General features: G+C 40.9%; 1 protein-coding gene across 1 annotated transcript in view; it reads left to right on the plus strand.

The window, feature by feature from the left end:
* Positions 1 to 679: 679 nt before the first annotated feature.
* Positions 680 to 23,212, plus strand: part of DCDC2 (doublecortin domain containing 2) — a 72,195-nt gene continuing 49,662 nt past the window's right edge. Inside the window, exons 1-4 of the mRNA XM_068396463.1 lie at positions 680 to 784; positions 1,413 to 1,756; positions 5,548 to 5,599; positions 17,987 to 18,001. Coding sequence (XP_068252564.1) covers positions 1,470 to 1,756; positions 5,548 to 5,599; positions 17,987 to 18,001 — 354 coding nt within the window. The 5' untranslated portion in view covers positions 680 to 784; positions 1,413 to 1,469. The remainder of the gene's footprint in view (positions 785 to 1,412; positions 1,757 to 5,547; positions 5,600 to 17,986; positions 18,002 to 23,212) is intronic.

Genomic DNA, 23,212 nt, shown 5'->3' on the forward strand with positions numbered 1-23,212 from the left:
CGGAGAAAGCATGTATCGGAGTCAGCAAAGGAATACGGTACAGAAGCCAGGGCAGGGAGGCTGAAGCAGGCGGTCACGCCGTAGGAGCTGCCCGGCGGGGACGGCTGTGGCTCGCCCTTGCCTCCACACCGGGCGAGCTGCCTGCCCGGCATGTTCGTGACCCTGATCTGGAAGGTCTAGTAAAAGTCTGTTTTATTCCCGAGAGGGGAAAAGCTGACCCCTTTAGTAAGAAATCCCAAAAACTGGGCCAGATGTGAATGAAATAAGTGTTTTTCAAGCACCTTCTCCTCTGCTGCCGAGCTACCCGCCCCGGCGGGATCAAACCCGGCTGGTGCCCGGCCGCAGCCTGTCACCGCCTCAAACTCCCGGCCCTCCGCGGCGGGGCCGGAGCCCGTGACGGGACGGACTGGCGGGTGGTTCACCGTGTACTCACCGGCACTGCTGCGAAGGGCGGCCCCTCCGCGGCGGCGCGGGTGACCGTTACCGGCGGGTAACGGCCGCTCGCCGTCAGCGCGCCGAACGCCGCGCCGCCATGTCACGGCAGCTCCGCCTTGCCCGGCCCGGCCCGGCCCGGCCGCCGCCTTCTCCCCGCCCCGCTGTCTGCGCTCGCCGTGGGAGCGGGGAGCTGGCTCGACGTTTTTCCGCCGCCGCTCCCCGCTCAGGGCAGCTCGGCCGGCCGGCCCTTCCGTCGTGGTGGGGAGACCCGGCGGCCCGCAGGGCTGAGGCGGCGGTAGGCAGCGCCTCGGCCGCCGGCGAGGAGCGGGGACTTCCCTCCCTGGCTCAGGTGCGGCGCCCTTGGTCCGGTTCCCTCTGCCCCCGGTGCTCCCGCGTCCCTCTCCCCGCCTCTGGGCACGACACCTCCTCGCCCTCTATCCCCCAGCCTTGGTGAATAATTCAGCCGTGTTTTGTGCTGGCCCCTGCGCCCTCCTGCCCCGGGCATGGCCGGTGCCTCCGGCTCTGGCAGGCTCTCGCCTGGCTGGGCACGGGGGGAGGTCGAACACACGCGGGATAAAGTTTCCCGAGAAACCAGGGTGGTAGCGGGAAGCCGTCATGGCAAAGCCGGAGGATAAAGACCCCGGGAGGCCACGGGTTCCCCGCAGTCCATCTTCCTGCGGTGTCGGAGGTATTTCCATGCGATGTTGTTTTTTCCCTGGGTTAGTGCAGTCCGCGTTAACGTCCCCAGGCACCCGGGAGCAGCATGGGCGGGTTGCCTAGGAGGAGCCGCTCTTGCCAGGCTGAGCAGAGCCCCGGGGAGGCTGTAATTCCTCCCCGCGGCACCGGGCTTCCTCCTCTTGCCTCCCTGGAGGTGGGCCAGGCCCCGGCGTGGGTGTGGGCGCTTCAGCCCTGGCAGGGAGTTATCAGGGCGGAGGTGAGGGGGGTGCTGAGGCAGGAACCCTCTCCTGAGTAAACAGGTGCAGGCAGCGCATCAGGGCAGCTTGGGCTGCGCAGGAGGTCTGAAGCCAGCGAGCATGACTAGCACGAAGGGGTCATGGCTCTCGCAGCCGATGGTGAAGAGCGTGCTGGTGTATCGCAACGGGGACCCTTTCTTCCCTGGGCGCCGCATTGTCATCAATGAGAAGAAAGTGTCCAACTTCGAGGTTTTCCTGAAGGAGGTGACAGGTGGGGTGAAGGCACCCTTTGGAGCTGTGCGTAACATCTATACCCCTCGGGATGGGCATCGTGTCCGGCAGCTGGAGGAGCTTCAGAGTGGAGAGCAGTATGTGGCTGGTGGCAAGGAAGCTTTCAAGAAACTCAAGTGAGTGGCTAAAAAGTAATGTAAGATTTATATGTAAATTGAATATCAGCATTTGGGGTTTGGCACTGTGGCAGTACTTCAGAGGACCCCCTCCCCCCTTTTATTAGGCATTGTGCAAAGAGGACTTAAAGGTTGTGACCAAAGGCAAAAAGAAAAGGCATTGTAACAGAAAAAACTGTGAAAGAGCTTTAGAGGCCAGCCACAGAAAGGCTTCTGTTACCATCAGTTGCATAGTGCCATCTCCTTGACATCACAGTAGAAAAGGAGAAAGAGCGCTTTAACCCGAAGGGCATGCGCCAATGGCACGTTGTGATGTGTCTCCTTAACTAAGGGGGGAGTGTCAGTATTCGTGCTCAGTGTTAACAGGGAGAAAGATGTAGAAAGGTGGAGTGTTGACAATCCTGCCATGAAGTTGATAAGCCTGGAAATTTAATTCCCCAAACTTCCTTTCTTCCTTATTTTTAAAAAGTCTAAAATGTTCTACTCAGCTATCCACCTCTCCATCACTTCTGTTCATTTTGGGTAGGTATATAGCCTTTTTATAACCAGAATAGCCGAGTCCCTCCTGTTATTTAAAAGATGACTGTTTGCTTTCTTTTACCTGCCTGGACACCAAGAATTAAGCTGACGGTTTCTCTGTTTTCTAGTGAGTGACTGGGAGAATATTGTGGAGGAGATCTGGGCTTTTAGGTGTGTCTCCCGAGTGGCTCTACATGTGATCAGTAATGGTTCTTAATTCTGGCAGTGGATTTCATGGTCTCAATTGCCTAATTACATGTTTTATTTAGTCTTTGGGGGCATTTTTCCTGCAGTTGAATTAAAAAAAAATCTCAAAATTAACAGTCCCTTTCTGGAGGTGGTTGGGAATTTGTATGCTGAATTACCTTGCTTATCTTGGTTGTGTAGAGTTGAGGACACCACATTTTTCAGGAGAGCTCATTATGTTTCAGGACAAAACTCTCTGTGTAATGAATGGGATCTCTGTCAGCACTCTTGCCATTTTTGACATTGTCTACTTCTGAAGATTTATTGAAGCTTCTTGTGGCAAAGTTAGAAAGATGTGTGACAGGCTAAATATATGCCCCTTCCCCTCTGTACTCTCTTCCATGTCAAATGCAGTGCTCAACTCCCAAGAAAGATCTACCGTATCTCTTTGGTATTAAATCCTGTGATTCTGTGGATGGCTTAAAGTTGTTAGTTGTCAGCACATCATATTTCACCTCCCTAAATATGTTTTATGTTCAACAGTCAGGCTAAAAGTAAGTAAGTGTTTGGCATTAGCATGCACTGTGTAGAGAATTGGATGCTCTGGATTTATTTTGGGTGGGAAAAAACATTTCTTTTCATCATTTCATGTTTTAAGGTCGGAGTTTTATGGTGAGAGCTTTTCAGACTTTCATGGTTGCAACATGCAACAAGATACCTAAGTATTTAAGGTCAACAAAGAGAATACTAAGAAAAGCTGGCCTGAAGGGTTTGGTAAAAGCAGGCTGTTTTATGTATCACTTGATAGTATGCCATAGTCCTGTGCTGTAGGGACGATAAATGGGATGACTTGAGATCTTTTCCATTTCTGTGTTCAGAGTTGGAGTTCTTCACTATTAGGATTTATTTATACAGTGCTGTAAATGTTGGCAGTGCTTTTACAAGCATTATTTAACACAGGCTGAGGGGCTTCATGTTGATCTTGTTCTTAACTAGGTTGTAGACAGGATGATAATTAGGGAGACATCTTAGCCAGAAAGGTCAGAGGAGAGGAGGGATTAATAGAAAGGGACGGTCTTCTGTAAGGAATTGAAGGAATTAAAGAAAAGAGCATATGTTTGTGTGTATGTCACAGGCAAAGATAAAGCAGTTGCAGGTGTGGGCGATCAAAGCATCTGCCCTAAAGGATCTGAGTCTCATCTGATAGCAGCAAGAAGTTTGTACATTTTTTACAATTTATTTTTCAGTGATGCTTGTTGGATACATTCATTGCTTTGATAGACTATGCAGGGCTGAACTTTGGAATGGAGGCCTGTGGCACGGTTATGTGGGAGCGTAATGGAAAGGAGAGAGTGTCCAAGTAGAAGCAGAAGCTGCAAGTGTCATTGTTCCACCTCAAGTGGTGCATTTGTTTCTTCTCAGATGCCTTATACTGAGAACTGAATCTTTTTCTTCCTTGTCCACAGTGAATTCTAGACTAAACTGCACTCACCTTTAGCATGTGAACCTCTGTCATTCCAAGCCCTGAATCTTAACATCTTGAGATAGATACTTCTGAGGGTATATAGTCAACAGAAACTGCTGATATGTTTTATTTTTAAAATAAAAATAATTAGCATTTAAAAATTCTGTTTTTAGAAAAATATGTAGGAATTTTCTTTAAAGGAAGAATTATTAGCCAATGTTGGGAAGTTTCATAAAACATAACAAGTTTCCCAGCTTGTTTTGTCATTCATAGGTGTGCTAAGTGAATGCAAGCTTTTTTTGGTGTATATGTGGGGCGGCGTGTTGGTATATTGTAGTTGTTGCAGTTGTGAGTGAGAATGCATGTTCAGGCCTGTACGCCTGTGGAGTTCTTCCCTGACTCTCAGCTTCCTGAAAGAAAACCATCTATGCTGGAGCTGCTTTTGATTTTTAGCTTTTTTTTTTTCGGCATGCTGCTCTACCCTCCTCCTTCCTTTGCCAATTTACTTGTATCCATGCTCATTAATTGATGGTAGATTGTCCTCTTCAGCAGTGTCTCTTTAAACAACACTGTAGTTTCGTCACTGGGTTGGATAGTCATTGGGCGGAAGTATTTCTGCTTTCTTAGCAAGTGGGAACACTTTTGTAAAGTTTTTAGTCTGGGATTTTTTTGGGTGCCCTTAACCGAAGAAAAGCCTTTGGCCCTGTTTAGACCTTTTCAGATTTGTAGATACCTGAAATTTGACAACTAAATGCTCAGACCTCTGCATAGTGAATTTAAGCCTTTGACTATATATTTGCTTTTCTTTGTCACGTTTCTCAGTTCTCCTCAAAGTAATTCACAGATGCCCAGAAAACAAGAACCACAGTCAGCAGCTGTTGCTATAGGCTGTTGGAATGGTTTTGTCTAAGGCCTTTATTTCTTTTCATTCCTGAAGGCTTTAAGACTTTTTTTTTTGTTCCTGAGAACTGTTTACACGGAGAAGCTTACAACAGTTGTTTTTTTGTTTTTAAACATGAGGCTTGGACACTTTGCTTTTCAATATTGTCCTACATTGCTACATTTACTATCTCCAAAGCATTGGCATGCACTTTCAAGCATTGCCTGGAAGCCTTGCTGTGTCTTGCTGTCCCTGCACACTGAAGCCTTGAAATCCTTGTGACCAGTCTGTCGTACCTTGATAAACGCTTGCCGTTCCTTCAAAGAATGAACAATTTCTTCCTCTTTTTTTTTTTTTTTTTTCCTTCTACATCTTCATTCAGGTCTCACGACTTCTCAGCTTTTGGCAGGAAGAAAAGTTCCCTCTGGCAAACAAATCAGTAACTACAGAGCATGACATTACTGGAGGGTTGCAGATGTATTGTGGGCTCTCAGGTCTTTTGGTGAGCCTGCACTGATGCTTGCCATTGGTTGGTCCTTCCTCATCTTTTGTATTAACCCAGAGGGCTAGCTTGCAGATTTATATTAATTGTCCTTCATTAAAATCTTGAATTAGTTACCTTTTGTGTTATTTTGAGGCATGATAAATTTTAAAAGCTTCATGTATGAAAAAAGTGTAGAATATTTGTATTGTGTAAATTAGATGCTTCTGTAACTAATCAGTACTGTTTTCCTTCCACAGCTATTTGGACATAAGAGAAACTAAGAAAAGACCTGCTGAAGTCAATAACGAGGTAGGATGTCTGAAATATTTAAGAAGTAAACCTGCAGTTAATGTTATGCCTGCATTTATGCCTGATTTTTTAATATATATAAAATGTTTAATAATAATACAATTATCTAGAATTCTGAACATATTATTGCAGTGATTATTACTCTGATTACTCCGAGCATTACACTGACTGTCTTCCACTCAGCTTTCTGAATCGCCACAACCAGTTAAAAACTTTCAGTAAAGAAAATCTCATGCATTCAACATTGGATCTGGTCATAAACCTAAGGGAGCTTTTTTTAATGCAGAGAGTGAGAATGAGAATTTTGGGAGGTTTGGACCAACAAATTTTCTTCAAAACTTGGTATTTTCTCTGGAGAAGGGACATTTTTCTTTGGAAAAAATCACACTTACTTGAAATGCTTTCCCCAGTCCCTGCCAGTGTCACTTATAAATTAAATTTATTCATAAATTCCATTTTTGGCCTCCTACATTTTCTTATTCCAGTCCTGAGTCTCCTCTGATCAACCTTCGTGAATGTTGTCTGAAACTAGTTACTTGTGGTGTTGCAAAGTGCACAGGCAGAGAATCAAGTAAATAATCTCACTTTTAATGGTGACCTAAGTAAGAGCTTATAATTTTTTTGGGAGGTAAAATGTTTGTGCAATAGCAGTATTGCACTTAGCTGAACCTTCAACACATAAATTATAGTTCTGAACCAAAAAACCCACCTTTGGATGCATGACCAGTCTTTACTATTTTTTCTGAACGCCTGAATGTGCGTGTGTCACCTTATTTTATGCTAAAACAGTGTCTGTGTGAAAAAGAAAATTATTCTTACATATTCAGGATGCGAAGAAGAGAACTTCAGGAAATTGCTTCTAATTATCTCTGAAAATGCAGTGGTTTGCATTCACTATTATGTGTGACTCCCATTAATAGTGTGCGATATGACTAATTCCATATACCCTTTGCCGAGAAGGTAGTTGTCTTCATGTCTGAAGACTTAACTGAATCTCCGATACTGGTAGTTATCAGGACAACCACAGACTTGGTACTTTAAGGCTAGTTTTAAGGCTGATGATTTTGCTGCAAATCCTTAGAAGATTCTCAGTATAATAGAAATTCTGTGCAGCTGGAGAAGTAGTTGTAGAAGTTGTTGTTTTTTTACCTAAAGTTGCATGTTTGGTAGGAGAGGCTTCCGTTATTTCTTCTGGAATCGGTGCTCATTGTATGTTATCTTAATACTTTCAGCCATCTCTCAGGGCTTTGAAGTAAACCAGTACAAACCATCCATTATCTCAGCTTTCTTTCTTTCTATTTGACTTATGTTTGCAATCTCCACAGTCTCTGTGGATGGTTTAACTCCCCATGTTGAGTTTAACTTTATGTGATTGATTTATTTGGGGAGGGGAGTCATAAAAATGAGATGAAGCCTCGTAATAGTCTGCAGATTTTTATCTTGCTTATGAATAACAAAATTGTTTTCATGCCCAGATCATTTAGTCCTAGAAATGAACTTTCAGGGGGCTAATAACAGAAGTTTTAATGCCTAAATATATTTATGTTAAAATGATTTGAGGAAGCAAGTTCTGGTTTTGCTTTTTTTTCAAGCATTCACTTAGAAATCAAAAACCTAGATGTATTTTAGGACCAGGAGGGGCAGCAGTATTGCTACGTTTTTATTCTCTTAGATTCTGTCAGATTTGCATCAGCAAACAATAAAATCATGTTTTTCCGTGGAGCCTTGCAGCATTCTTTGATGCTAGCCCACAAAGGTATTTTGCTTTCATAAGGCATTATTTTAGATTGAATTTCAGAAATAAAATCCTCCCTGTTTGTTTCATTAGAAGAAGAAAAAAAATCAGTGTATGTGTAAATGACAGCATTGATAAAGAAAGAAATTTATGGCTCAGTCCTGCAAGCCCAGCAAGGTATAATTTGTGAATCGTCTCAATGACTTCAGTAGGAAGATTACCGTGGAGTTATGCATATACAGAGAAATTTGTGGGTCAGGTCTGAGTTTCTAGTGTTCTGGTGGGCTGGGGTGAGGGCAGGAGGAAAGAAATGAACAAAATTATTTGGTTGATTATTTGACTCACTGAAGCTTTGTGGGCTCCTCACAGATCAAGGGCCAGTGTGCTAGGTGTTGACTGAAAAGCTCACTGATTGCGTCATAGACAAATCCGGGTTAACATCAAGATGTGTTTTCAGACTGATCTTTGTCAGGGCAATTCCTGCTCTCTTGGTACTGGTGCTGAAGTATTAACCTGCTCTACTTCATTAGCTCCACTTCCATCCTTCCCTTGCTTCCCTTCTTCCTTCCCTGAATTTCCTTCTTCTCCTCCCCCAAGCTCCCAAATGTTTGTAGAACATGATATCATTTGTCAGGGGTCCCACATTAATGCTCTGGACAGCAGCCCATTCTCATTACCTCAGTAGTCCTGCTGTTAGCCAGAGCCTGGAGACAGCAAAGGCTCTTCTTCAAGCATGCTCCTGGGGTTTGCCTCCCACCTTTCTCACCTGGCAGCTGGTCTTGCTCTGACCATGGCTTCGAGGGTGAGCAGTCACAGCAATAAATGGCCTTGTGCCACAGTACTCCTGAGTGCTGGTAGTGCGTTCAGAATTGGTGCGGGACTTTTTGTTGCCCACGGGAGGAGATGATCTTGGAGCTACTAGAGCTGGCTTGCCCTAGACCAAGTTTTGGAACCACATTGATGCTGGCCTGGTGGTGATGGCAGTTTTTCTGTACCTGCATAGTGCCATATATGAAGGATCTGAAAGCTCTAAAAAGGTGGCACAGAAACAGTATTTGAGAAATTTGTGTTCAGTGATTAAGGATGATGTCATTTTGCTTAGGTACAAGGGTATCAGTTCTGGTTGTATGAAGCACACTTAATTTGGCATTTTCTGCCTGATGAGTGTTTCTTGGTGCAAGTTTTTCTCCAGTAAAACAATTACGAATATCTACTTCCGATTCTGGTTAGTGAAGAGGGAGGCAAAAGGAAGAAAATGTTCTGTAGCAGCTGTACATTGTGCATTTGTATGCAGCTGTAGGTTTTCTTCTGTGTTAGTTAAACTGCCAAATGTTTGACATCTGCTTTTGGGAGTACTTTAATGTTGTTCTTTGAAGGCAGCATCTCAATTACTTTAAATTTGCATATAACTAGAAAATGCATGTCAAATTAGAATTAAACAAGAAAAAATTCATGTTCAAGATACAGTGTAAGTACAGTGACCTACATTCAGAAATAAGAATAGATGGGAAGTATAAAGCATTAATTTCTTACTAAACTGTCTTCTGACTTTTCTCATGGAGTGACAAGACAGAATAAGTAGTCCATCAGAAATAGGTTTCTCTTCTTTACTGAAATCTGTGAATCTGATTTTGTAACGAAGGTGTTCCAGGGCAGGGAAGCAAAAAAAAAAAAAGAAAAAAAAAATTAAGGAAAGTTCTCCATCTCATGTATTCTGGGAACTCATCTAATGAAATCCTTTAGCATGTGTTCTTGTAAGGGGCTGAAATTTAACGTTTGGGAACAGGTTTTATCCCTGACAAGGGCAATATTATTTCTCTCTGTTATGCCTTGGTTCAGTTTTAGCTGGAGCTTCTCAAATACCATGGTTCTGTTGGCCTGTAAGGTACACCTTGCCTTGCCTGACGTGTTTGGAGCTAACAAGGGCTTACAGCTAGTAAGTGCCTGTGTTCTCTGTGTGTCCTCTAGAACTGACAAGAGGAGCTCTGGGAAAGGTTTGGTCAAGAAGGTCTTAATGCAGATGTGTTGTTACAGCACAGCAATGATGAACCAACTATATAATGTGGTGTAATTCATTAAGCACTATCCATCTATTTAATGTGAGAAGTGGAACATGCAAATAGATGTGATTGTCTGTAAGATGGGTCAGTGTCAGAATAATTTGGGAGGACACATTTTTTTCTGTCTAAACAGCTAGGTTTATAGATGAGGGTCTATGCCACCGAATACCTTATTATAATATCAGTAGCTGATTTCAGCATAGGCTGTTTCTGGTGAAAGATGGATGAGGTAGAAAGAGTGTGTTACATGTCTCCCATCAGTAGCGTCAGCATCCAAAAGTGCATAAGCAGAGCAATGCAAGAAAGCTTGTATTTCTACTTCTTTCTAGTCTAACAACTGAACATACAAGTTTAATTTTGAGGGCTTTTCTTTTAAAAATAAGCATTGTTTTAAAAACAGTTGAAGTATGACAGTAATAGCAATGCCCTTAAAATCTTGCAGAATAACTGTGGTCTTGGTCTGTGAGGCCCAACCATCAATCAGAGTTGGGTCGTATAAAAATATGATTTAAAAAGCCCTGAGTCATTCTACTACTGATACAAATCAGGTTTCAAGGTGATCTTCAATTAAATAACCTCATTATCTGCTAGTATTTCTGACATCAATGACAGATTTCTTTAATCCAGTGTCTAGTTTCTTAAAATCTAGCTGTTTACCAGTCTAAGGCCTCCGAACAACTGAAATAAATGGGTCAAATGCTCAGCTGATGGAAAATAGCCACTCTACCCTAGATATGGACTTGAACTTATAGCCCCGTTCTTCTTGGTGAAGTTTTGTCTATAGACCTGTGTCAGTATAGGATGGTGAATGAGGGAGAGCCACTCTGATATCTTATTGCAGGATGATATGATTTATGATAGAAGCAAACTGCATGAAAATGACACTGAACATTTAAATGTTTGTAAGCAGCACGAGTTCCAGTAATGTCACTTCAAGTGATGTCTGTAGTTCAGTGATCATTGACTTCAGTAGACTTTGAGCCATGCCCAGGGCCAGGAAGGAGATGGGATGCTGTTGGTTTTGCAAAAATGCCAGTGGTAGTTGTGGTGCTTTAACAGTCACTGGATTTCAAGGATAGTTAGATGCCTTGATACCATTTTTGCTTTTGCAAATCTTCCTCAGACTGTTGTACTTATGCATGTGATGAAGGGAATAGTTCAAGAGAAAACTGATAACTGTGCAGAAGAAAGGAAGGAGTTTAGAATGGGAAAGGCCTGCAAGATCCTTTTCACTTCAGAACATCAGTCTGCAATTTGTTTAGTTTCATATCAACACCTGATTTCAGTTCCCTGGTTTCTGAGATAATCTTGATGCAGTAACATTTGAGCGATTATCAAGGACATCCTAACAGGTTGTCCCCTGCTGCGAGCTGCTAGAGCTGGTGGGATTTTAAAGCCACATCTCTGTCTCTTCTCACTTCATCCGCTGTTGTGTGTGTTGGGCACTTCCTTGCCTGTTTGTGCTTTGCTCTCCTTAGCAATAGCAGCAGTGCAGCAGCATAGGAAAAGCCCCTTAGTTCTCATGCTGTTGTAACACCAGATCAGTGTGTTACTCCCTGTTTTCCCAGTGCTGCAAATTCACTTGATTAGGAGCGTGAATGATGGTCAGAAGGGCGAGCTACAGGTTGTGAAGAAGGAGAAAGAAAAGATCAAATCAGAGCTAAAGGCAGTGAGAAGCAGTGGTGAACAGAGAGAGACTGACTGTATGAGCAAATTCTTATCTGGCTCAAGCATTTTACTGACATGGCAATACTCTTTCCCTTCTGTTTTGCTGTTTATCCCAGCAGATAAGCAATGACACGTCTCTTGCGCTGTAGCATTGTGGTAGCTGTTCTGCATGGAAGGCTGGAGCAAGTTTCCTAGGAAAAGTCTGATTTTTCAATTCCCATTTGATGGCCTCTGCAACAAGCTAATTCCGTAGAATTGTCACATCCCATGTTAGTTTAGACTTTTTGGGGAGAGAGTGGGGGTAGAGAGGAAATTCAGATTTCTGCCTTCTCCCTCTTTCAGCCAGGGACAGCAGAAAGGGTGAAAGAAGACACTTGTCCCAGAAACATGGGAAAATTGTGTGTCAGTCTCAGCAGATGGCAGCCAGGATCTTGGCTGTTTTAAATCCTCTGGCAGAGCCCTCATGCTGTAATAATGTCTCAAAACATTTTATGGTTATGTTATTGGTAGGGAAAGTAGTAAAAAGGTTTCATCCTGACCCAAGCTAAAGCTTTGATACAAACTATTCCTCAGGTATGTTTCCATCCATCACTTCTTCTGAAAACTGAGCTTCTTGTTTTGCAAGAGAGATCCCTTTTGTACTGAAGGTGATCTGCAAGTACAAATACATTTTAAATGATGTGCTTGAGGAATCTAACAATTAATCTCTTGAGGAAGTACAGACCGACATAGTTACCATTTGTTTGTTATAAACTTAATTGTTTGTAAAAGATACTGAATACTATTTTCCAATTATAATATGTAAAGTGTAGACATTTATATTTCTCTAGGCACTATCTCTGATGTAGATGGTCTCTCCCAGTGCACTCGAAAAGATGACTTTTACTTGTCATGGGGGCTGGGTGAGCTGCTGAATAATTAACTGAGCTTTTGTGTTTTCAAATCCTGTGGGCAACTATTTGTTTTAAATTCGCTTTGTTTCAGAAAAACATGTTCAGCTGAAACCTCCATTATTCTTTGACTTCTTATGACCAACCATTTTTTGAACACACTGAAGTAAACAGACTTTGCAATGTGTTATTGTAAAAGCAAAGAATTGCAGGCACCTGAGAAAAGCAGATGTATTTTGATATTGAAGAACCAGTCTTTTGCAATGGCAAGATAAAAGAAAGATTATAGTATCTGTATGAAACAGCATCTGTTATCAAAAGTTCATAGTAGGCCTGCATTAAACTGCTTTACTGACCATACAGGTGTATTTGCCCTTGGTTGATAGAAGACAGATTTTCTTAGGTAGTAAAAACACTGAGGTTTTTTGTCTACACTTTTTCTCCTGGGCTTCTAGGACAAGGTGATTGTGTGACAAGCTCTTACACAAGTATTTTTTGTGCTGCTCAAGATTCTTGTCATTTGTGTTCTACCTGGATTTCTTTACAGACTTATGTTCTAGAAGAGCATTTATAAAGTTATTTAAGAAAACTCTATTTATATGTCTCACTCTAAGTAAGGCATGTCAAGAATTAGCTCTATGCTATAGAGAGATAAGGGTGATGTAGACTCCTTTCCTTAGGTTCACCACTGTTTTCTATGGTGTTTAAACAATGAAAACATCCTCGTCCACAATTTCATAACATTTGCCTACTTACAGTGTGTTTGTAATATTATTACCCATCAACTGGGAACTGCTGTAGGGCAGAAAGTATGAAAACAGATGTTGTAAGAGCTGGTTGATTGTAGGCAGATGTGTGGCTGGTTGAGGAAGGGTCCCTTTATCCAATTTCTTTGGGTGGTGGGTTTGTTCTGGAGTGCTGTCATCTAGCATTGCAAGTGGCTGTGTATGGCTCTTGGACTGTGGCATTCAGTGATGCATCTCAGGGGTCCTGGTGTGAGGAATGCGCTAGGGACTCTCTGCCCACCACCCATCAGGTCTTATCCTACCTTTCCAGCTCCACATTCCTTCCATGTTCAGCCTGGGTACTCTTCTGCAGTTCTGTTGCCTCACATGTAGTGGTTGTGTCCTGGTCACATTTTTCCAGTGATTCATCGCTTTTTTTAACCGTTTCATATAAATGTATTTTATTATTCCATAACTCTGTTTCAATTGCAGCTTCTGCTTTTATCAGGTGGTTTAGGTGTGGTCATATTTGGAGGAGTATTTGTAGAATGGAATAATCAATATTTTTACTAATGATTCTTCAGAGGATTAGTAAAGATTCCTCAAAGCTTTGACACATGTGTGACCTGAATATTTGCATCTGCATGCAAGCCCAGAACATCTCTCTCTAGTGAATACACTTGATAATTACAAGGATTTGAATGAGTGTTTGAATGTTTTGAAACTTTTAAATTTCTTTTTCCCATCCAGTGCCTGTCAGTCCTCATGTTGGTCACATGCTGGATGACACAGACATGTGCTAGGACATGGAGTAGAGTGCGTTTGCTTGTTAGGGAACTTCATAGTTCTGGACACAGAGTGTCTGCTCCTGTGATGAAGCGTGACTGCAGAATGAAAACTGTGACTGGCAGAATGTGCCTTCTACTGGTGGTCTCCAGCTGCAGCACATCAGCTTAGTGCCACTCCTGCTGTGGGGTCTTGTGGGCCAGACATAGTTAATCAGCAGATCACAGCCTAGGTCAGCTGGCCACTGCATTGCTGGTGGGATCCTGGGCCAGGAAAGGTTCCCTAGTTGTCCGGTGCTGACAGAAGAGGCAGGCACCATGGCAGGGGGATGTGAGGTGGAAAATGCAATGTTTGAGACTTGGTAGGTCTGAACTTACCATCAGAATTTTCAAAAAAAGCATCTGAGATGTTGCTATAAAAGTATTTTGAGGAGCTATCATTTCTCTGTTTCCCTCTGTTCCTACATATTTTAAAATTCAAATCTTTTAGTATCATTAGCGGCAGTTGTTTCTTCTACATCCGTTATGTGCATCTTTGTTGGTAGACAGTGGAGTCACCACTGATCTGTCGGCAGTGATATGATTGGATTAATTTGTGAAAATTAAATTTTGGAAGGTTATAATGTTGTCTTGATTTCACAAATTATTTTGGTATGTTTATGCTGGATATACCTTGTCCCTAACATACTTGCGTATTTTTTTCAAGCACATTGTCATGAAAAATCCCAGTATTTACAATTATTGTTTATTTCAAACCTAGCATTTATGGTATCTGACATATAGTGTACATGTCTAATCATAGGAAATAACTTTTCATTTTTCAATGAATGGACTCTTGGTTCACTTTTTTCACTGTCAATTAGAAATGGTTCATTGATACTGTCTCTGTATAGGAGGTAGTTTTGTGAGGCTAAGAGAGTGCCTGAACAGACATTAGAAATGATCCCAGCATGTGCAAATTACAGCCATTTGATGTCAAAACAATCTATCTTCACAGGGTGTTCTTTCCTATATTCTTTCCTAAGAATTAGAAAGAAACAAACACGTTTTGTGCTACCCAAAATTATTGTACACAAAATATTTGTATGTCTAGAAACTAATTGTGTCTAAAGGTCCGCTTCATATTCCTGTGCCAATATGCAAAACTAAACCCTCTTGCTACTCCGTATCTGACCAGTTTGATTTCTTCTACTGCTGGTGTCACAGACGAGTAAGGAATTTCTCATTTTCTGATGCTGAATCAATTAGGAATTCTACAGTAGGTGTAGTTTAGGGAATAAGACTATAAAAATGCAAAGATTAAAAAATGTGATATACATCTTTAATCTCCTGAGCAACATCTTTAATAGTTAAATTTTGTATGTCATTGTTTGCTATTTAGTATCCTGGTAACATAATTAGCACAACAAGACATACAAAACAGATACTCTTCCCGAGTGTTCATAATCTAATACCAGGAGGAACCAGAGAAGAACTGACCAGACATCCAGTTAAAACATAAGCTGTGTCCTTTTTTCTAATGGGGCCTATGAGTTCATAAAATTTCTCTTTATATAGTTCTGTATACCTGAATTGTGTAATTCTGAGTGTTTTAATTAACAGCTTGCTCACAGATGGATTTAGTGGATTTTGGAGCAACAGAAAGACTTGTAGAGGCTTTGGTTCATGCCACTGGAGAATTTCATGATCTGTATTGAGTTTGATATGAAACTTGAAAGTCAGTTTCTTCCTCGACTAACATGTCTGCCTTGTTCTGTTGGGTAATGTCTCTTTCTGGTCAGTGAGGAGGCTGGGAGGAAGGGAGGAGATGCCAGTACTGAAGCTTTTAATGAGGCATGTTAGTCTCATTAAAAACTTGTTGCTGATACTGAATTGGCTTACTGGAAACATTAACAACTTTTACCTTTGATTAAAAATGATGAAAAAAAATCTTTTTTGGGGTTGCTTTTTGTTTTTCAGCTGTCACTTTTCACAGGTTCAGGCCCTTCTGAACCAGGCCAGAGACTTCCTTTTGTTTTAAATGAGTGTAAGGAACTTGGGGAAAATATACAAATTGTGAGAGGCGAAAATGGTCAGAATTGGGCATATTATGTCAGTGGCAGAAATGAGCATTGGGATCTGTTTTGCTTTAATAAAATCTGCATTATTGATCCCATCATTGTGTGTGCTGTAAGCAGTGTATGGTATAGCATCATGCAACTTGGGGAAGAAGTAGGATCTATCCTTGGGATCCAGAAGCAACACGGATGTGATCTATTTTGGAGCACTGCACAGGCTGAGTGCCTGGGCAGATAAGGCCATGCCATTGTCTGATATATCCCAGCTGAAGATCTGGCCCCTTATTCAATGCCCAAAAACTGACAGATCCCAAGTGAAACATTTTTCTTTCCAGGGCTTAGCTTGATGGGATGAGACTTACCCCCAGATACACAGGGGATATGAACTCCAATTCACTTACCATGGCTGAAAAGGAGGGTGATATACCTTGGCGGTGAACAGAGTGACTTCAAACACTTTGTGAATTTTGTAGGAGCCTTGTGGTCTAGAAGGCTCCCTGAATCAGTACATGACCATTTGTTCCAGCATAGTTCATTTCCAGCTCATCTATGCTTTATGTGGGCTGACAAGTTTGTGTACTGCCGTGGTGTTGTGACCTATTTATGTAAGCTTGGAAATACACTAAGTTAATAGCAGTTTGAGTGTTGTTTGTATCCACACCGGTAGAAAGGCTAGTAGGCTTTTGCTCAAGGCTGTTCTGTACTATCCAGTGTACCATCTAGCCATGCCCAGTAGCCACGGAAATGTAGATTATCTGGGTTAATTACTGTGTAGGATAACTGAAATGGTTTTGTACTGACCAAACACCTCAGTGAGTTTGACTCTGCGTCTTTCATTGAAGTGTATAAAAATGCCCATTTAAAAAAAGTTGCGTTTCTATGAAATAGGTAAGATAAGATGTTTCCTATGCTGTAATAGCTTTAGAAAACTTATTGTTCTAATTTGCTTTTGATTACTGAACCTTGAACATTCCTTTCTTTCACATCACAGGGTGGTCATGGTGTGTATAAATGGGATTTTGGTTCTTTTGACCCCAGTTCTACCCTAGGGGAATGCAAATATTTGTTCTCTATTTTCCTGGGCACATTGATTAACAAACAGGCCATTGTAACAAACTGGCAAAGCCATGGATCATTGCATGAGCTGATAAATTTGGAACGTGACATTGTGTTGAAATATTTAAAACTTCAAAAGGTTAGTTATAATGTGACCTGAGTAATAAGTGAGATGTTTGTAGCGCCCAGGACTTATTAACACAGCACTAAGAAAGGCCAGCTCTTAAACCTGTATAAATCAAACCAGCAAAGAGCATCTGGTTCAGGGAGGTTAAATTTTTTGACTGTTGTTTTGCTGCCATCCAGAATGGCTTTATAAATACTTATAAACCTGTAAATCTTTCAGTTGTTCAGTTGCCCCCTTTGATGAGGGGCACTTCTGGTAAGAAAAGGAAATAAATCAGATGATAGTCGTACCATTTCTTAGCTATGGATAACTAGTCTGTGTCTTCATGGCAGCCTGTGAAAGTGCTGCCAGACCCCTGTATTTAGCATGTATCTAATATACATTGGAGGGAAAAGACAAGCTAAGAATGACATGTTTCTGTTTGAAAGTATTCTCAAGTCCAAAAAAGGTGCCTTTTTAGAAACTAAATATGCAGCATGGTATGTTCAGAGGACAATTAAAGTACTATTTAATGAACTGTATACTTTTCTAATATACAAGGATTGATTCTTTGAAGTGTCACACGCCCCTTGCAAGTCCCGAGTAGCCAACAGGAGGTTGGGTAGTTTGCTGGGTCTGTCCCACTTTCCAGAGTCTGTATTTGAATAGAAAGTGTGAAAAGTATAATGTGGCATTTGTAGAAGCAAAAACTTTATGCATGGGGATCAGCAAATAGGTTCACATCAGTCAAAACAAATACACATCATTTTGCTACGCCTCCATTTAAGGGATTATGTTTTTTACCTTTTACTGGTTAACACATTTCTGAAGAAAGAAGTGAATCTGTGTATTTCAAACCGATGTGTGGGTTGCACAGAGTCCTTACATGAATAGCCATTCTCAATGATTTCCCTGTAATGCCATATGTGTAACATTCTCTTCCCAATGTAAGGTTTCTTTGAGTTAGAAGCATTGCATGAGCAAGTATTCTTGATCTTCTCTTGAGTGCTAAGCCCATCTCTAATGTTCTAAAAAGGAGTAACACAGTTTTAGTTGATTTTTTGTCTTTCATGTCGTCAGCTGAACATAAACATAATATAAATTTTCATATGAAAATTATATTAAGTTGATGTATATATGTATGCATACACACACATTATATACATGTATACACATGTGGATATGCACACACTAGTTCAAAATGGTTTTCTTACAAAAACTATTTTTCATATCTGTACATATGACAGTATACCTGAGGTAATGGTTTGGCTGCTGATCATTTTATTTTGTTTTTTTTTTCCACAGTCAACAGTGGAAGATGTAAGTACCTAAAGTAGATTGTGCAATGTGTTGTATGTGTTTGCTAAGTGTTTTGTCTGTGTTTGTTAAATTCTGTGAATGTTTAGTATATTTTTTAGTGCAAGGGAAAATATATAAATGTTGTTATAAAGCAGCTCTGAGGGTGTGGATTTTTTTTACCATGTTTCATTTAGATGCTGATCTGCATGTTGGCTTTGTATTTTCAAAGGGATGTTAGGAGGCACTCAGCTGCAGCTAACATTCAGCAACACAGATTCAACCACAGTGAATTACAACTGAAGATGGAAGCTGGGCTTTAAGAGACTCTCTGTAGAAACTATTCTGAAATGCAAGTGTTTACAGAGATCTCAAACACTGCAGGTTGATCCCTACTCCTAGAAACTAGCCTGCGTTGAGTTTAGCTGCTTTGTTTCTCCCAGACTCTACAAGGTGCTTTGCAAAGTTATTTCACAGGTGGTAACTCCTCTCTGAAGCAAGGAAGATCCACACTGCTGTTGATGTAAGGGGCACTTTGGGAAATAACAAATTCTTTGTAGAATAGAAAGGTAAAAATTATGGTGGTTTTGAGTGATCCCATGTGTATTTCCAACTGTGGTTAACTCTTGTTGCCTTGAAAATTCTCATTTGATTGATTGCCTCCAGCTTACTACTTAAAGAAGTAAGTACTCCAGGAACTACTTAAAGTTCCCTCTGAGTTTCAACTGATTATAATGCTTTCTCCTTCCTCCTCTAAATGCTTTGTGTTGCTGCTGTATGTTGTCATGTAATACCTCAGATGAGTATCTTATCACAAATTATGAAAAGTTGGCAACACTCGTCAGTAGGACATGGAAGCTGCCCTTGAATGGGTCTTCTCAAACAAACTGAAAATGTATGAAATTTAAAGATAAAATCATAATGGAGTCAGACTTGATTAACGTAAATCTGCTTACAGTTGCTGACGTAAATGGAAAAGTGCTGATGTACATCAGCTGAGAATGTGGCTGGTGAAATTAAAAAAAAATAAAGGGTTTAGGGGGCTAGTGATGCTGGTCTCTTAATGTGAGCATGAACTTTCATCCAAGACCACATCGTTGTTAATATGTAACTCTGCAGTGCCAGAGGGGTCAGGCTATTCCAGACACTGCAACACTGTGGTACCTCCTACAAACAAAACAGGAGCAGAACCATGTATTCTTTAATTAAATCCTGGATCAGTTCTTCCGCTGGGATGGTTTGGCATAACTCCATATACTTCAAAGGAACTACATTGATTTACAGTGGCTGAGCACTTAGTCTTTTATTAATGTATACTTTTGTATACTGAAATTATGTGGCTTGCTTTTCATAACCATAGATAGTTTAACATTGGTCAGACAGAAGTTGTTCTAAACTCTATGAGGTAGTAACTTGAAGACTGTGCAAAAAAAACCCCAACAGGACAGTCAGGTTAATTAGAAGAATGGTGTATAGGGTGGGGTTTTTTTTAGTTTTGGGTTTTTTTTTTTGGTTTGTTGTTTTCTTTTTGTTTTTAAATCACAATACAGTGTAGATCTAGCCAAACTTTTTTAAAAAGGTGGCTTCAGAGCAGGCTAGGGTTGCTTGTGCTGAGTTTTTGCGCTGGTATAGTTGGAGAGCTTGATATACTACACTGTAGCCAGAATGTACATTGGGCAGCTGTAAGAGTTATCTCCTGTGCATTGTGGAATACTATATTATACTATATTGTGGTTGCTTGCATGTCTGCATGCTTGCCAGCTTCAAAACTAAAGGTGTTGTACACAGCTTATTTGCAGCACCCCTGTGCAGGCACTTCCCTCTGTTTTTTTTAAATTTTCTTATAATTTATAGATTTATTTTCTCCTTTCCTCTCTCTCATTTGCAGCATCAGAGTGTTCCTGTGTCCTGGATGAATAAAAATAGTTTATCTTTCTTTTGGCCCCTGAAGCAGATCAGGTATAAAATGTGCCTTCAGGAGGCAAGCAGTCCCAAAGACATTAGTTATCCCTCCACTTCCAGACAAACAGTGATAGCCTAAATATCTGCCTAAGAGTATGTGGACCTCAAGAAAAGATGCAGTATGCTTTCCCCCACTTTCATGTGGGGTGTGGCAAAAGACTCTTCAGAGAGTTCTGTGCCACCGTGGTCCAGCATCTGTTTAATTTAGTCTGGGCTGCTCTGTTCGAAGCTCCCAGAAACTGAGGTCTTGTCTATGCACTGTGCTAAATACTCGTGGGTGTTTTAATAGTGTCATAGTCATCTTTGTGTTTCCCTGCACTGATTTTTGTGGTGTTACATTAGGCAAATGTAATATTGCACTAACGTATTCTTTTCACCTTTTGATACAGGAGGTACATTAGATTTAAACACGCTTAGTAAAACAACGCAAGGTTGTATTTTGTTCTGGTTTAGGCCATGTTTAGGTAGAAAAGACAAATATTAAGTCTCTGCCCAAGTTGGTCCCATCTTAGTGTCCCCTGCGGTTTGCTTGTTTAAGAACAGGGCTGACTTGTTAGGCCACAGAATGACTCTTTGAGAGATTAACCCGAAAGATGGACTTGCAAGCTGATGCCACAGTATCTATTATTGGCAGAAATACAATCCTTCAAATAGTAAATGAGCTCTTAACATCTGTCAGGTTGTTTGTTTTCTCAGGGGCCTGGTGATTGGGCTGCATGCAATAACACGATGGCCTTCTGAGGAGCCTACATCAAAATTAATGGTTTCATCAGCTTACAGAAACAACTAAGTAATTGGGCACACCTGGGACTATCCTAAAGGGCTCCTTTATGCTTAATGAATGCTTTCTAACCAGTTCCAGTAGGGTGTGGGTATTGAAACCTGAGTGTTGCAGACTGGATCAGAGAACTTAGTCTGATGGACTGTTTGGAGTGTGTGAGAGCTTGAGCATAGATATCAACAGCATAAGTGAGCATCAGGAATGGATGAGGAATCAACTTTTAGAAAAAGCCATATAAGGCTTTACTGATTATATATTAAATACTTTATAGGGGATTAGCCTGGCAACCTAGCAGCTATGCAGAAGGGTATAAGGGCAGCCAAAGTTAAGTCATTCCCATTTTGGATGCAGCTTGTGTTTGGAGCCTAAATATCAAGACCTGATGCTGTGGAAGTAAATCAGTATTGCCTCAGGCTCCAGTAGCATACTCTATAGAAGGTTACCTTATTTTTTCTGTATTCTGAAGATCTTTATTAGATTGCTTACATTGGACAAATAACCCTTAATGGCTGACAGCAGCAACAGAAATGTTTTCAGATGTTGCAGTTTAAGGTGTGTTTTTTTTTTCTTCCTAGAGACTCAGTAAATTTTAATCTCAGATTTTGGTGACATAAACAACCAGTTATGCTCTGAAAAATGTGCTTTAAATGTTTCTGCAAGAATGGCTGAGCTCCTAAATTATTTGGCAGTCTCCAAAAATTTCTTTGCCTCCCCTAATGAGCTGTATGATAACAACCTCTTGCTCTTATTTCCAAGCCTGTAGTAGTAGCTGTGAATCTTCCACCTGATTCAGAGCACACTGAAATTAACAGCAAGTCTGTGAATTGTAATTACCTTAGGCATTAAGGCATAGCTTATGTACAGTCTAGTACAAAATTTCTTGTGGTATGAGGCCAAGACAAACACGTATCTATGAAATAGATCTTAAGGAGTACATTGCCTAGTAAATTGCTTGTGTAAAGGGAAGGTCCCCAGCCATTCCAGGAGCCTGCTTCCTAGTCTGGTCTGCAAGCACTGTTGGCACAATGCAGCAATAACGTCTTTCTTGCTGTCTCTCTTCTCATAGAAGTCTCTGAGGTACAAAGGGTCAAAATATCCCTTTGTACTGAGCTTCAGATCACGATGGCCCTACTGCTGTTGATTGCTTCTGTTTAGTCACTGTGCTGTGCAATGACTAATTCTGCCTTCCTCCATCCATGACCAGTGTAGGCTTTCATGTCCTCTGAGTCTCTCAGAAAATGGAAGATTGGGAGGGCTACACTGCTCACAAAGGCCTTTGAGAAAGGCAAGAAGCTGAACTGAGTTGAATTCAGAAGAGATACGCTTCTTTTTTAGCAGACATTGAGAACAGGTTTAGTTCAACAGATTTACCTGTTGCTGTCTTTCACTTGAAGTGACTGTACATCAAGAAATGCCAGTTTTGCTATTGTTTTATTAGTTGCTTTTTCCTTAGGAGAGCTATTTTAGCTCCAGAATTTATGTGCTTGGTGCATGATTTCCTGTGTGAGGTTCTTTGGGTTATGTGGGAAGTCAGATTTGATTATTTTAATAATCATTTTTAGCTAGTTTGAAATATCTAGCAGGTTGAGCACCTCTCATGCTTTTTTTATTATATGCAAGATAAAGATCTGGAAAGCAGTCTTGTCAATACAAATGAATTTGTGTGAAAATCCTTGCAAAGACTTAAAGCACTGGAGCCTAGACCATTTTCCATAAATTAAATGAGAAGTATTGGTTAAGTTAGCACAGAGTGTGATAAAGCTGCAACACATCACGTCATTTGACTGCTTTACCTAGTGACTGGAACATTGCCAGTTTATTTGAACTTTGTACATCTATCTGAAGGCATATCTCTGTGCATGCTGGCTATGTAATCTTTTAGCTTTTATAGTGTTTTTCAGAAATGTAGCCAACTTATTCATGCATATACTGTGACTGTTTGTTTGGGTTTGACATCTTATTTTGATTTGCAAATTATGGAGTATTAAAAAAATCTTCCTAATGATTTTGGAGTTTGGTTTTATCTCTTTTTTTTTTTTTAATTTGTAAGTATGTTTATAAATGCAATAGGGAATCCTAGCTAGGCAGTATTGCATAACTTTCTGTTCAGTATAATGGCATTATCGTTGACCAACCTGATTGATCTTGGTGCAGTGTCTGTTCAAAAGAGCACAAGGAATAACGTTGGGAATTAAGTAGCCTATGTTTTATTCTGAGGGCTAAAAATCTGCAGTTCACCTCACTTGTGAATTATTGCCCTAATATGAGGATAGTATTCAGTAAGCTTTATGAATCACTGATGGATTTGAATGTAAAGACCTGTACAAGAGCAAAAGTACTTACTACATAATAGCAGAGAGACCTAGAGATGGCATTTATTGTTAAAAAGAGGAAATGGTTTAATTGCCTGGGCCTTGGTTGTGAGCAGTGAGGACAGAACAGCATTTGGGAGTGTTGCTTTGTGTCTCTAAGAGCAATGGCTGAGAAGTCAC

The sequence above is a fragment of the Nyctibius grandis genome, chromosome 3, assembly GCF_013368605.1.
Source record: "Nyctibius grandis isolate bNycGra1 chromosome 3, bNycGra1.pri, whole genome shotgun sequence".
NCBI classification, from domain to species: Eukaryota; Metazoa; Chordata; class Aves; order Nyctibiiformes; family Nyctibiidae; genus Nyctibius; species Nyctibius grandis.